General features: G+C 42.3%; 1 protein-coding gene across 3 annotated transcripts in view; it reads left to right on the top strand.

Annotated features, from left to right (window-relative positions):
- The window catches only part of LOC111842958 (NACHT, LRR and PYD domains-containing protein 6-like), a 108,205-nt gene that overhangs the window by 9,513 nt on the left and 82,847 nt on the right, over nt 1-15,845 (top strand). For all 3 annotated transcript variants that reach the window (XM_072704153.1, XM_072704154.1, XM_072704152.1), the window contains exons 3-13: nt 2,286-2,399; nt 7,194-7,251; nt 7,430-7,625; nt 7,798-9,511; nt 11,134-11,307; nt 11,760-11,933; nt 12,390-12,563; nt 12,755-12,928; nt 13,383-13,556; nt 14,602-14,775; nt 14,886-14,932. In XM_072704153.1, coding sequence (XP_072560254.1) covers nt 2,286-2,399; nt 7,194-7,251; nt 7,430-7,625; nt 7,798-9,511; nt 11,134-11,307; nt 11,760-11,933; nt 12,390-12,563; nt 12,755-12,928; nt 13,383-13,556; nt 14,602-14,775; nt 14,886-14,932 — 3,173 coding nt within the window. The remainder of the gene's footprint in view (nt 1-2,285; nt 2,400-7,193; nt 7,252-7,429; nt 7,626-7,797; nt 9,512-11,133; nt 11,308-11,759; nt 11,934-12,389; nt 12,564-12,754; nt 12,929-13,382; nt 13,557-14,601; nt 14,776-14,885; nt 14,933-15,845) is intronic.

Below are 15,845 nucleotides of genomic sequence, written 5' to 3'. Positions count from 1 at the left end.
CCATATTTTCCAAAAGATAGCATTGAGTAATATTTATGCTCAATGAAATATAATAGTGATCATGGGTGTAACACCTGAGTAAGACAGGAACCCTGTCAGGGTCACGTTGTGAAGAACATTGTGGTTTATGGTACAATGACTGTTACAGCCCACTGGCATGCATGTCTCTTTGGGTCTATAATTAGACCATAACATAACAGTAAAAGGGTTCCTGGCTACGGAGGTGGTGACAGTGTTACTAAACCTTTCATATCGGTATGTTAATTTTAGATGGGACATTAAAACTGACTGTAAACAGGCCTGTTTGTATCAAGAGTGTCAGGTCAGGTAGTATGGAGGGCTAAGAGTGCCAAAATTAAATAAATAAATACACCAATAATTAATTAATTAAATGTGCCATGAATTGTTTAAAATGGGAAATATAAAGATAAATTATTACTTAAATGTGTCATGAATTATTTAAAATGGGAAATAAAAATATCGTTAATTAAATGTGCCATGAATTATTATCTACCATTAGAAATAAAATCATTATTAATTAATTACGTGTCATTTACAATTATTTCACTATTTATTTAATTTTGGCACTTTCACCACATCATGAATTAATTTTATCTGTCAGTGTGACCCATCAAAGTCAGTAGGCGGGACAAACAATGATCTATCTGGATCTTGTGCAGCCGATTGTTTTGGTCTGAAGCTGTGTAATTTCCAACATGGCGCTACCAATCATGGACCAGGCCCAATACTGCGCATGTATTCACATTTTGCGGCAGACCGTGATTCAGGGCATGAATGTCGTGTATCATCATTCATTGGTCACGTATTGTGAGATGGGTCATTGATGTTTATATTTATAGTTCAGCCGTCACTTTATTGTGGTATTTAAGCCATATTGCTTTGCAGATTGTAATATTTGCATCTGTGTGCGCGTTGCTTTTAGTGCCGGACAGTAATCTTACACTTTCCCAATTGGTATTGCTGAATAGATGCCTTTTCTTTAGAAATCGTAATAAAATTGGGGTATATATCAATCTTGTGTGCCCATATTGCTTATCAAGGGGCTGTGATATATGTACAGCATTTTCTAAAAAAAAAAAAAAAAAAAAAATCACTCCAAAATAATAGTTAAGAACTTTTATTTGCAGAACATAAACAATGTTTAAGTTGTGCGGTTTGGCCCAAGATAAAACAATCGGTCGTCTGTCAGAAACAAATATAATTTGCTTTATTTAGCACCACAAGACACAGCTGCCATAACTGACACGAGTGTGTAGTAATTACACTGATACAATTAAGAAAAGAAATGACTAAGGAGAAAAAAGGAGGCTTAGTTTAAGTAACTTCACAGCACATCGAACTGGGAGTAGTACATAATGGTAACATTAAATTAATGTCACCTTTGACTAAAATTGATGGCCATACCTTGTATTTTACGTTGCTCCTTCTGAAGCACATTAGGTATTAAAGGCCTATGCGAAATAAAATCTTTTAAAGTCGAAGGACTCCATCATTATCCGGTTAATTCTCTTTCCTCTCGCTGTCGACATTATCATAAAAAATCAACAGACGACGAAATGTGACGCGATGCCATAAAAATAGCACGCCTTCTTCCAGAAGTCGCAAGTGTGCGCATGCGTAGTAGCGGAAGTTACATTTTCGGTAGATGTAACATTTTCGGTAGTGACACCCCTACCTATATCGCTCAATTAAGGCCGTTGCGAAATTCTTCTTCTTCTTGATTATTATAGGTAGCAATGTGAAAACAAATACTGCCATCTATTGTCTCGGAGTATGTTGACGGGTCCCGTACCGATCCATTATCTGGGATCTCTTTGTTTTGACTTGCTGTACAGGGTAACCAATCAGATGTTACTCTCGTTTGACGACCCGCAGTGACAGATAAAATTAATTCATGATGTGGTGAAAATTAAATAAATAGTGAAATAATTGTAAATGACACATGTCATTAATTAATAATGATTTTATTTCTAATGGTAGATAATAATTCATGGCACATTTAATTAACGATATTTTTATTTCCCATTTTAAATAATTCATGAGACATTTAAGTAATAATTTATCTTTATATTTCCCATTTTAAACAATTCATGGCACATTTAATTAATTAATTATTGGTGTATTTATTTATTTAATTTTGGCACTCTTAGCCCGCCATAAGGTAGAGCAGAAGGCTGAACAACTGAAGATTTAATGTGATTCTGTCCATATTATATGAATTATATTTATATTATAAGGATTTTGTTTCCTGTCGCTGTCCACAGGGTCCTGACAGAGAGAGCAGGCTCACCTGCACCCAGCTGTGTTTCCATGAAGAGTGACTGGTCAATGAACCCCCCACTCGCCTTCAGAGAGGGACCTTTTCCTACAGGTCAAAGGTAAATGTGCATTTGAACAAACACTGTTTAAAACACTCAGACTCTCAGTCAAGAGGCACAGAAGCATATACAAGCTATGAGGAAACAACCTTATAACGAATGAATCATATTTTAACTTTTGATTTTGAGTTTAATAGTCTGCCTGTAGATTTTCAGCCTATATTGTTTTACCAGAAGGCCTTCCAAATTTACAAAATCACTTATGTCCCCATGATATTAAACCACAAATAGTGGAGTTTGACCAGAGCAATCGGGCAGTTTGGTGAAACAGTGGAGAGCTGCGCTGCTTATTGTGAACGGTTCAGATTTATTGTCCAAGCTAATGGCATTAAAGAGGAGGCGGTCGTGGCAGGTTTGCTGAGTGTGATGGGGGTAAAACTTCTGGATTACTGAGAGATCTGCTCCAGACAGAGACGGGCACAAAGACATCAAGTATTGTGTTGTTACAAATTAGAAATACTTTCTTGTGAAATATAACAAAGTAAAACACATTTTCTCTCACCTATACATTGTAACTAATTCATGTCATTTATAATATGAAAATACAAAAATGCAAAAACAGCAAGTGTACTCGATTCAAATTCAAAATTTGAATCGTGTTCACAGCGGCCATGTGCTTGATCCCCTGCCAAGCTGAGCGGGGGCTTCCTTGTGTGAATTTCTCCTCCCCCTTGTTTTTGTAGCTCAGCTTGTCATTCTTTATGGCGCGCTTTACCTCCCTGTTTACCTCCTTCTCCTCAGACTCAGTGCCGGTGAAGAATGTCCTCTTCTTTTTGTTTAGGATTTCTTTTAGTTCTTTAGTAATCCAGGGCTTATTGTTTGGAAGATGGTAACCTTGGTGGGGATGATACTGTCCACACAGAAGGTGATGTATGAGCACACTGTGTCCACCTGCTCGTTGATGGTACTGGAGGTGGAAAGTAGGTTGTCCCATTCTGTGGTTTCAAAACATCCTTGCAGTGATGTTGCTGGTCCACTGCTGGATGTTTTTGGCAACCTTCTCTGTCCTATTTATGGCCGGGCTGTAGGCTGGTGCTAGCAGGATGATGTACGCACCAGGAACCGATCCATAGCACTTACCCAGTGTCTTCCCCTGACAGGTGGTGCAGGTGACATACTGCTGATATCCTTTAAGGCACTTGTCAGGGGAGCAGTGGTTGAAGTCTCCCAGGATGACTTTGGGAGAGTCAGGGGAGATGAGTTCCAGATTGTCCATTGACTTGCAGCTCATCTGTTTTGTTGCGCAAAGAGCGCACATTAGCCAAAATGACGGAGGGAAGCAAGTGATGTTTACAATATACCTCTTAAGCCTGGCTCTGATTCCACCCTTTTTATTCCATCTCCTCCTCACGTTCTTTTCCTTCTGTGTCTGGTGGTCCCGAAGTAATTCCTGGGGTATTGCGTCTATGGTAACGTGTTTTGTGGGTGCAGTCCGAGTTTCAGCAAAAAGTTCCTGGTGTATGTGACTCACTGCACGTTGGGAAGATCCAGGTCGCTGATGTTAGCCGAGATAAACTCCACAGAGAGCCATAGGGAAAACACCCAGAAGCGTCCGAGGGTATCCATGCTGATTTTGATGTAAACTCTGGGGCAACGTGGAGTAATCAGTCCTTAGTAACAGCGAGCCAGCAGTGTAAACAAACAATGGCGAAGCCGACGAAACGTCCACACCAAGTTAAAGTGCGGAGAAAAGTAGTGAAACACTAGAAAAAAATAAACAAAACGTAGACGAACTTCTGCAGCAACACACGTCTGCAGAAAAAACAAGGACAAGGCACAAAAACAACAAAACATACAAGACAACTGCACTGCGAGTTAGCCGCACGAGCAGTGACTTGGAACGAGCAGCCGATGAATATGTGTATCATTACAGCCAAGGAAATGTGTAATGTGGTGGGGGGAGTTGTGATTCTGTCTTCTGGAACTGCGATACGTGATCATGAACGTTTGTATCGTGGTTTTGGTCTCAATGTCTCGGTTTCAGAACCGTTGCACCCTTAATTTATACCAGTGTTTCCCACAGAATCAGTGGTGGTGGCTGATAGGTGTGACGACAGAACACTCCAGGTCCAACAGGTTTTACTGGGGAGATCCGAAGCAGAGTCCAAAGAATAAACAGGGTCACAGCCAATATCCATCCGATCCGAGTAATCAAAGCCAGAGGGAAAACCAAAACCATAGTCAAGCCGAGTGCAGGGGAGTCCGAAAGCCGAGAGGTCTGTCCGAAGACACTGACAGGACCCACGGGGAGGTGACAGGAGGGAAGATCAGGGCTGGGTCGGACGGGAGCAGGAAGGTTCAGGAGGCACAGGAAGGTTCAGGAGGCGCAGGAAGGGGGAGCAGGGAAAGCCGGGCGGATCGGAGCTGAAACAAAGACAAAGGTAGAAGTCGCTCGGAAATTGCATTACAAACAATACCTCGCACGGAATGATGGTGCGAGGTTTAAGTAGCTAAGGGGGCGTGTCTCTGATGACGCGCAACCACCGGTGTGACAATAGGGGAGCCGGGGATTAAATTAATTATCATAATGTGTGGATTTTGCGCTTTGTCTTATAGTAGAAATAGTACGAGAAACTGTTTTTTAGACATACGCTCAAAAAAATAGAAACAAATATCAGAACCATGCATCTAATATGCAATGTCACGTTCACCAGTCAGTTCTCCCTTTTCCACAGGCTCAATGGCTATAAGAACGATTTTAGCTGATAGAAATTAACTGAGAAACAAACGCAACTAGCCTGATTTATCGCTAATGACGGCTTCCATACATGACGACCCACCAGGTGCCGCTGCCTGAGCATAATGCCTGTTGATATTACCCAGAATGCCACTAGCAGGCCAGCAAGTTAATTCACAAGTAGTACAGCACAGCGCTGCTGTTTGCTAATCGCTCTGAAAAACCGCAGAAATGGCGGGATCCATGGAGCTGGCAGTGAAGGACGCGGCAGCTCAGTGCGGCACCCAGGGAGCCGACAGTAACAGCCGCCTCTGACCGGCAGAGAGATGGCGGCAAAGAATGTTACCGCTGTGGGAAGCGGGGTCACCCCCCAGCAGAGGGCGGGGCTAAGGAGCTCACAGGGGGCAGCGGCGGCCAGAAAGGGGACATTGGGTGGGTGTGTAAGGCAGAGAGGGAGAAACCGAAGGAAATGTACAGGGACACGGAAAAGACGGGGAAACGGAACATAGACAAGCAGCGATCAGATAAGACACTGCAGGATGCAAAGCAGGACCAGAGCAGCTACAGTGATACCGACTCAGAGGGGAGCTACAGGTCAACGTGTTGGGAGTAAAAGGAGGCAACCTGTGGTGTCTCAGCACTGGAGGAGGTACAGCCAATCACGGTGGAGATTGACACGTGTCATGGTGTCATTAATGGCAGAGAAACATTTTTCAGGGGAAAAGCTGAGCCGCATTGTGCTAACAGACACAAGGCTCATGTTGAAGACCTGTACTGGTGAGACTGTCCTCATGGTTGGAAAAGCAGAGATCCTGGTGGAACTGAAAAGGGCCAGACTTCCGATTTATGTGGTTTAAGGGGATTAACTAGCATTGATGGGCAGACCATGATTGGGGATCATTCCTCTGTATTGGATTAAAGTGAACAAAGTGTCAGTGGGTGAGACGAGGCCGTCAGCAGTGCTGAGGCGACATGCAGCGTGTTCAGGGATGGAGTGGGAAGCAGGAAGGGGAACAAGGTCAAGCTGCAGGTGAAGCCTGGCACCACACCACGCTTCCTGAATGCCAGGAATGTCCCCTGTGCACTGAAACCTAAAGTCGACACGGACATATAGAGACTGGTTAAGATTTGGGTGTTTGTGCCCAAACCACACAGTCAATGGGCAACACCAGTGGTGCTGGATGGTAAAACATGATGGGTCAGTTAACATGTGAGGAGACTTCAGTGGGACTTTAAATCCTGTACTAACTGTGGAACTGTACCTACTAAACAGCTAAATCAGAAAATATATATTCTGTATATCTGTTATAGCTACCCATAAAAATAAGACTACTGTATACCTCATTCTCAAAATGCATTTAGAATCTGAGAAATATTCAGCTTCTTATAAAAGACCACTGTGGATGCTGGGGATTGTGGGTGTAAAGGTAGCTGTGCTAATGCAGTTGAAATCAGCCTGAAATCATGTCACTCACTGTACAAGAAGTAACCGTGAATGTTAGTGAGTGACTGGGAGCTACATGCAAACCTGCCTGTGCTGACGGCTGCCTGCTGTCTCTCTGAGTGACTGTGAGATGTGGCTGCTTCTCTCTGCTGTTATGAGGACGCTGATGTCAGGAAGCCGCCGTAATGAAATAAGCTCCACATGTGGACAGTTCTTATGTCTTTTAAATAACTATAGGTTATAATTCCCATAAGGCAGCAGCAGTGGCAGTCAGTGGTGCTGCAGGACCTCTGTCTCTCCATAAAATGACTGTTTTATCAGCAGTACAGAGGGCAGTGCTGTCACTGCATATCCACAGTGCTGTCACTGCACATCCGCAGTGCTGGGGGCTGAGTCCCCTGTCTGTCTGCAGTTTGCTCGCTCTCCCTCTATCACATGGGTTTCTACCTGCAGCCCACAAACACGTGTTTATGCTACTTTCTAAATTCCGCATGACATTTGATAGCCTCTGTGTGTGTATGTGCCCTGTGATGGACTGGAATCCCCTGCAGGGTGAACCTGTATCTTAGGCCTTGTGCTGTCTGAAATAGACCCCCCACCCTGCCCCCCAAAGCTGGGTAAGTTGTAGGAGGATGGATGGATTAATGGATGGATATTTGTGTTTCCTTCACAGAGACCAAGTGAAAAGATGTCATTCATACCCACATAGAGAAGACTTATCCATCAGCAAGGTTTGCATTTACTGCTGAAGTTTATTTTCTTAAATTTTATCTAAATTGGCAAACATCTTCTGGTGTACAATTAGTAGTTTGTCCCATCAAAGGGAAGATATCTGCAAATTAACAAGTGAAATCATAAAAAGATATGATGTTGGCAGTAATAATAATGAAATTGTAAATGTTTCTGAAGGATGAGCTGAGGAGATTCAGAAGGTACCTAGATCAGAATTACCCAGAATGCTCTGAGTCTCAGGTGGAGGAGGACGATGACCTGGACAGTGATGGTCAGATGCAGAAGGCCTGTGGTAGAGAGGGAGCTCTGAAGATCACACTGAACAACCTGAGCACCATGGAGCAAAATGATCTCCCTGACATGCTGGAGAAGAGTAAGAGCTGTATCTCATTCTGTGTGTGTTTGGCCACAGAAAAATAGTATATGAAAAAATGTGTATTACATATCAGTTTATCATTTAATTTAATTTGATTTAGTTTTGCTTGTATGAGTAAAAAATGTGTGTTTGATTAACGTTTGTGGATTTACCTCTCATTGCTTTTCAGGAGATGTTCTGCCACGATGTCAGCCCATAATCAAATGTAACCTGAAGAAGAAATTTGAGTGTGTGTTTGAAGGGAAAGCTAAGGAAGGACAGCCAACACTTCTCAATGAGATTTACACAGAACTCTACATAACTGAAGGTGGAACTGGAGGAGTCAATGATGAACATGAAGTAAGACAGATTGAAACAGCATCCAAGAAAAGGCTAACAGAAGATACGACAGTCAAGTGCAATGATATATTTAAACCCTTATGTGGGCGTGAGACACCTATCAGAACTGTACTCACTAAAGGGGTGGCAGGTATCGGGAAAACAGTCTCTGTGCAGAAATTTATTCTAGACTGGGCAGAAGGAAAAGCAAACCAGGATGTTCACTTCATATTTGCTCTTCCTTTCCGGGACCTGAATTTGATTAAGGATGAACACAGTCTGATTGAACTGCTTCACCGCTTTGTCCCAGAACTGAAATCACTTGAATCCACTGAACTGTCTAGGTACAAAGTCTTGTTCATCTTTGATGGTCTGGATGAGTGTCGCCTTCCTCTAGATTTTCAGAACAATGAAAGCTGGTTTGATGTAACAAAGAAAACATCATTGAATGTGCTGTTGACTAACCTCATTAAGGGGAATCTGCTTCCATCCGCTCTCCTCTGGATAACCTCCCGGCCAGCAGCAGCCAATCAGATACCTCCTGAGTGTGTCCACCGGGTGACAGAGATACGAGGGTTCAGTGATGCCCAGAAGGAGGAGTATTTCAGGAGGAGATTTAGTGATCAGAGCCTGGCCAGCAGGATTATCACACTTATGAAATCATCAACGAGCCTCTTCATCATGTGCCACATACCTGTGTTCTGCTGGATTTCAGCCTCTGTTCTTGAGAAGCTCTTAAGTGAGACTGACAGCGGAGAAATTCCAAGGACTCTGACTGACATGTACACACACTTCCTGATCTTTCAGACAAGTTTAAAACATGACAAGTATTGTAAAAACTATGAAACCAAGCTTAAGGAAAACAGCAAGGAATTCCTTTTAAAACTCGGTAAACTGGCTTTTGACAACCTTGAGAAAGGCAATCTCATATTTTATGAGCAAGATCTGACAGAGATTGGCATTGATGTCAGGGAAGCTTCAGTTCACTCTGGAGTGTGCACAGAAGTCTTTAAGGAGGAATATGGGCTGTATCAGGAGAAGGTGTACTGCTTTGTGCATCTGAGCATCCAGGAGTATCTCGCTGCTTTATATGTGTTTCTGTCAAACTCATCAGCTGACCTGCTGAAGACTGCGGTGGATGAGACATTAAAGAGCAAGAATGGACACTTGGACCTCTACCTCCGCTTCCTCCTGGGCCTCTCAACAGACTCCAGTAAGACACTGTTACAAAGGCTACTGGGACAGACACAAACCAGCTCACATAACATTGGGGTCCAGTATATCAAGGAGAAAATACATTATAATTTATCTCCAGAAAGGACCATCAACCTGTTCCACTGTCTGAATGAACTGGGTGACAATTCTCTAGTAGAGGAAATACAAGGATATCTGAATTCAGGACGTCTTTCAGCAGAAGACCTCTCACCTGCACAGTACTCAGCTCTGGCCTTTGTGATGCTGATGTCAGATGAGGAGCTGGATGTGTTTGATCTGAAGAAATTCTTCAGATCAGATAGAGAGCATTGGAGGCTGCTGCCTGTGGTCAAGACATGTAGGACAGCTCTGTAAGTGACGTGGGGATGGGAAAACACATCCTGTCTGGCAGGTTTACATGTACATTGTTTGAAATGTATAAATATTCCTCCTCATGGATTAATAACCAGGCTTTTTTGATTTTGGTGATAATCTGGAAAACAGATTTTATAATGACTGAGGGTAGTAATGTAGTACAAAACAAAAAGTGACATTTCTGTTCCCATCCAGTCTGCCTGCCGATTGTGGGCGCGGCATCCTAATCTGCTACAGAAATGGGGGGGGGGGGGGGTGCTGTCTATCCTGGAATACACAATCGGCGGACCGTAGCCTGAATCCAGACAGAAACACAGTTTAATCCAGACCCCCTCTTAGACTCCCCCGGTCGGCAGTTGACCCCCCCACCCCTCTCCCCTTTTGGCTTTGAGTCACTGATGGAATTTGGCCCTGTGGGAGAGTAACTGAGCCCCCCTGATCTGGAAGGTTTATTGGTGGTGTGTGAATAGGGCTGCCACCTCTCCCGGTTTCCCTGGGATTTATACTTTTTTTTTTTTTTTTTTTTGAGCAAAATAAATTTTCTTTCCCGGGATACAAACTGTCCCTGTTTTTTTGTGAAAATTTATTTATAATTTATAAATTTATAATGTCGTAGTTTCAAATAAAACCTCACTTGGTTTCCTTCTACCGCTATTCTTTTTTCTTCCTGGTCAAAAACAGTTAAAAATGTGTAAAACACAGCAAAGATTGGCCATGTCTATACTGTTATTTGACTGGTAGCAGAAATACAAAGGCTTACCTTATTGCCTAGCAACTGCGTGGGCTGTCGGTCTCCCGCACGCATCCATATCCACGACCTCACCGTGACTCAAACTGCTATATATAGGTAACATTAGTTGTAAAAAAAAGAATCTATTTACGTTGTCGGTTTTGTGGAATGGGGGAGTGACGGGCGAGGAGGACGATAAAACAATACTGGACGAGCCACCAGCATCAAAGAAAAAACGATTTACAACATACAACTCAGAGGGCAAAAAGAACATTTCCGAGTGGATAAGGCACAACCAAAGAGACTTGGGGGATGTGGCACAAAGCAGAATTTCCCAGTTAGCTGGATAACTTGAGCCAAATGTAAAAACTCTCCAATAGGAGGAGAGGTAAGCTCTCTTGAAGTGCAGCTTATCCACACTTTAGCAAATACCGCATGGTAGTGGTCTGTGGTTCAGTATATAGAGCACAATGTACCGCATCAGTGAAGACTAATGTTCACATGGAGCATGAGGAAGTCGGAGTATCAGAGAGTAACATGCCTCCTAAGAAGTTTCACTTCAAGTGCACACAGTTGTCATACCGACTCTGTAGAACAAAACTGATACAGTTACAAAACTATATTAGACAGTGTGACATGTATTACTTTGCTGAAACTATGGTTTGATTGTAAAGTATAAAGTTTTGGCCTAAAATACACTGACTACCATTCAGTGATCATATGACTATAATTCCCAGGTTGCACAGTACAGTCTGTACACTGTAATTCATTTTGAAAGATGAGCTGTGCTGTTAATTATGTTGAAATTGTTTATGTTGATATTATATATCAGTACTGTTACTGGGGTGTAGATTGTGTATGTCTGTCTTAATGTGATTACTTTTCCAGGCTGAACAGCTGTAAGCTCACAGATGGATGCTGTGAGGCACTGGCTTCAGCTCTCAGATCAAACTCCTCACCCCTGAGAGAGCTGGACCTGAGTGACAATTACCTAGGTAATTCAGGACTGAAGCTGCTCTTTGCTGGACTGGAGGATCCCAGCTGTAAATTGGAGAAGCTGAAGTGAGTACAGAATATCCATTTTACAAAAACTAAACTGGGCATCAAGAAATCCCAGAATGCATTTCAGCAGTGACATAATAATCAAACAGCTTATTTTTTCTTGTCCTACTTCCTTATATCCCACAAACGTATCAGCACTCAGTCCAGGTTAGAAACAAACAAGTAGTGAAACAGGAAACAGCCATTCATTCTTAATACATGCAAATGATTAGTGTTGGTTAGTTTAATAGGATTTTAAAAAGAAACTGACGGTAACATTGAAATTAAACATCCTGACTTTAACATGTAAAAATATATTGGGCACCAGTGAAAACCAGGATGACTTAGAATGTTTCTTAGTGAATTCAGTGTTTTAAAAAAATCTCTTCCATCATCAGCTCTATTCTCCTCATTTGCATTTTCTATACGGTGTACCAGTGTAAAAAGTTTTATGAGTGTTTAATTTTCCTAAGGTTGGGCACCTATGATCTCTCAGAGGAATCCTGTGAGGTGCTGGCTTCAGCTCTCAGATCAAACTCCTCACCCCTGAGAGAGCTGGACCTGAGTAACAATATGCTGTTCGATTCAGGAGTGATACTGCTCTCTGCTGGACTGGTCGATCCCAGCTGTAAACTGGAGAAGCTGAAGTGAGTTCAGAATATCCATTTTACAAAAACTAAACTGGGCATCAAGAAATCCCAGAATGCATTTCAGCAGTGACATAATAATCAAACACAAACAGCTTATTTTTCTTGTCCTACTTCCTTATATCCCACAAACTTATCAGCACTCAGTCCAGGTTAGAAACAAGAAAGCAGTGAAACAGGAAACAGCCATTCATTCTTAATACATGCAAAAAAAGTTTGTTTGTTAGTTAATAGGATTTTTTTTTTTTTAAATGACGGTAAAATTGCAATTAAACATCCTGACTTTTATATGTAAAAATATATTGGGCACCAGTGAAAACCAGGATGATTGTTAGAATGTTTCTTAGTAAATTCAGAGTTTTAAAAAAATCTGTTCTGTTATGACCTGTGTTCTTCTCAGTTGCATTTAATATACAGTGCACCAGTGTGGTTTAATGAGTGTTTAATTTTCCTAAGGGTGGGCAGCTGTAATCTCACAGAGGAATGCTGTGAGGCACTGGCTTCCGCTCTCAGATCAAACTCCTCACCCCTGAGAGAGCTGGACCTGAGTGACAATGATCTGCAGGATTCAGGAGTGGAGCTGCTCTCTGCTGGACTGGGATATTCGCACTGTAAACTGGGGATGCTGAGGTCAGTATTACTGGGTTTTCCACATTGTAAACTGGAGCTACTGAGGTCAGTATTACTTGGTATTCCACACTGTAAATTGTAATTATTGAAAGGAGTTGTATTTTAAATATGAAAGTAGTCACATTTATTTAAATGCTTGTAATGGTGAAGTAATCTTATTTATTTGAGAACCTTTTTCTGTCTCTCTGCAGGCTGTTAGGCTGTAGAGTCACAGAAGAAGGCTGTTCTTCCCTGGCTTCAGCTCTCAGGTCAAACCCATCACACCTGAGAGAGCTGGATCTGAGCTACAATCACCCAGGAGACTCAGGAGTGAAGCTGCTCTCTGCTGTACTGGGGGATCCCAGCTGTAAACTGGAGAAGCTGAAGTGAGTATAGAATATCCGTTTTACAAAAAAGAAACTGGGCATCAAGAAAACCCAGAATGCATTTCAGCAGTGACATAATAATCAAACACAAACAGCTTATTTTTTCTTGTCCTACTTCCTTATATCCCACAAACTTATCAGCACTCAGTCCAGGTTAGAAACAAGAAAGCAGTGAAACAGGAAACAGCCATTCATTCCTAATACATGCAAAAAAAATTTGTTTGTTAGTTAATAGGATTTTTTTTTTAAATGACGGTAACATTGCAATTAAACATCCTGACTTTAACATGTAAAAATATATTGGGCACCAGTGAAAACCAGGATGATTGTTAGAATGTTTCTTAGTAAATTCAGAGTTTTAAAAAAATCTGTTCTGTTATGACCTGTGTTCTTCTCAGTTGCATTTAATATACAGTGCACCAATGTGGTTTAATGAGTATTTAATTTTCCTAAGGGTGGGCAGCTGTGAACTCACAGAGGAATGCTGTGAGGCGCTGGCTTTAGCTCTCAGATCAAACTCCTCACCCCTGAGAGAGCTGGACGTGAGTGACAATGATCTGCAGGATTCAGGAGTGAAGCTGCTCTCTGCTGGACTGGGGGATTCCCACTGTAAACTGGAGATATTGAGGTCAGTAGTACTGGATATTCCACACTGTAAACTGGAGATACTGTTGTTACGTCCTGGTCTAGGGACGGGGTATAAACACCGGTAAGGTTCGGGAAATCGGGAACGGGGAGTCGGGAGGTAGAGGATGAGGAGGTTGGGGAATAATTTACACCCAAGGCGTTGATGATGGTAACAGAAAAATATGTGTATTTGGGGAAAAGATGAGCTTCAGGAGTGACACCAGCCAAAACAATAAACAAAACCAAGTGAACCTGATACCCGCGTACCGACCGTAACTTTCCTAACCCGAAAGAAAAAATAAAACAAAAGACAAACGCTATCCTAACCCTCACTAACCACAAAACAGATGAAAAATGCTGTACACACAGAAAACAAATGGCAGTCACTCCCTACAACCCTTACACCCATACACACACACACAAATATATATATACAGTATTTACACCGGCAACCAAATCCAATCCGTAATCCTAAGAATAGTTGATAACCAGACAGTCAAAACACGGGTAAACAAATACAAACTGAGTAAGCAAAACCGAATCGAAAACCAAAAGCCCGAAAATCAAAAGCCAAAAACAGGGCGTAACAGTAAATCAGAAATACAATAAGCAAAAGGCAACGGCAAGACAAAGCACGAGCAAAAGCTGGGAGATGGGGTGTTCAGGCGTCTTTTATAATCCGGGGCTGGAGAGGCGGGAAACAGGAACGAGGCGATGATAGCCAGTCCATTCAGTTTTGGCACGACTTTTGTGGTGAGAGATGGAAAATGCGGAACCGGAATCAGCAGCTTGACGGAATGGGATCTAAAGGAGAGAAAGAATGGACACACACACATACCTGTACGGACGTAACACTGTGGTCAGCATTACTGGGAATTTCCCACTGTAAACTGGAGAATCTGAGGTCACTATTACTGGGTATTCTGCACTGTAAACTCTAAATATTGAAAGTGGTTGTATTGTAAATATGAGTCACATTTACTTAAATGTTATGCTTGTAATGGTGAGGTGATCTTCTTTATCTGAGTTTTTTCTGCTCTCTGCAGGCTGTCAGGGTGTAGAATCACAGAGGAAGGCTGTTGTTCTCTGGCTTCAGCTCTGAGGTCAAACCCCTCACACCTGAGAGAGCTGGATCTGAGCTTCAATCACCTAGGAGACTCAGGAGTGAAGCTGCTCTCTGCTCTACTGGAGGATCCCAGCTGTAAACTGGAGAAGCTGAAGTGAGTACAGAGTGTGTGCCTGTCCCTGCTACAGACACATGTATGTGAGAAAGATACAATTATTTAATAAATGAATATACCTGTTTTATGTCATTCTGCTTCTCCTATAGTGTGGACCACAGTGGAGAGTGCCGGACCAGACCAGGCGTACAGAAATGTAAGTTTTTTTTAAACCATTAATTCTCCATTCAGTGTTGTACATGAATGCCCTACACAACTGCCCTTCTTTGAAGGCACTCATATTTTTGGTGGACGGTGAACTGAACACATCAGTTTGCAGCTAATGAACATGAACGTGAGCATTGTTCACTCTGGCAAGAGTGAACGACGGTCACGCACCAGATTTCATGTGCTGATATGAAATTCTATATATTACAGTGTCCAGTGGTGGAAACTAACAAAGTACAGTGGTACCTCGGTTCTCAAACTCACTAGAACTCGATTTTCTTGAAAGTCGAACAAACCAGTTTGACCTAGAACTCGATCTGAATATCAGAAGTTGAACCGTGAACGCTGGCCTAATATAAATTGTACGCGCCAGGAAATGAGTCATACTACAATGCAATTCTTACTTGAATGCCTTCTTCACGGACTGGACGATTAACCAAATAAAGCAGCACAACATTACAGTAACTTACAATAAATAAACCACTAACTTACGTGTACTATTAGAGCATTTATGTCATTTATTTAAACTTTATTTTACCAGGTAAATTAACTGAAAACCAATTCTCACTGCTTTACGTGATATTCGGGAGAAATAGCAGATTACGCATCGGAACTGCCTGGGATACAAACGTCATGCGTGTAACTAAACTCTTCAGCCAATAAGGGCAACGGTGTGTCATCACGGTGGCGGTTCCAGTTTGTGCAGCCGGGTGAGAGGTCGCAATGCATCTAACCGTAATGCATTGCGTCAGGATCAGAATGCGTTGATTTAAGCCAGCGCTGTAAGCAAGTCGAACGCCATGACTGGGGAAACAAACTGAAACGCAGACTTAATACAGAGGACTAATGACAACAACCAGAAACAGCTGATCACATGGGGATTCCACACGAGGTTAACGAGG

This window comes from Paramormyrops kingsleyae, chromosome 21 (genome assembly GCF_048594095.1).
Source record: "Paramormyrops kingsleyae isolate MSU_618 chromosome 21, PKINGS_0.4, whole genome shotgun sequence".
NCBI lineage: Eukaryota > Metazoa > Chordata > Actinopteri > Osteoglossiformes > Mormyridae > Paramormyrops > Paramormyrops kingsleyae.
This window is presented reverse-complemented; position numbering and strand designations above follow the sequence as displayed.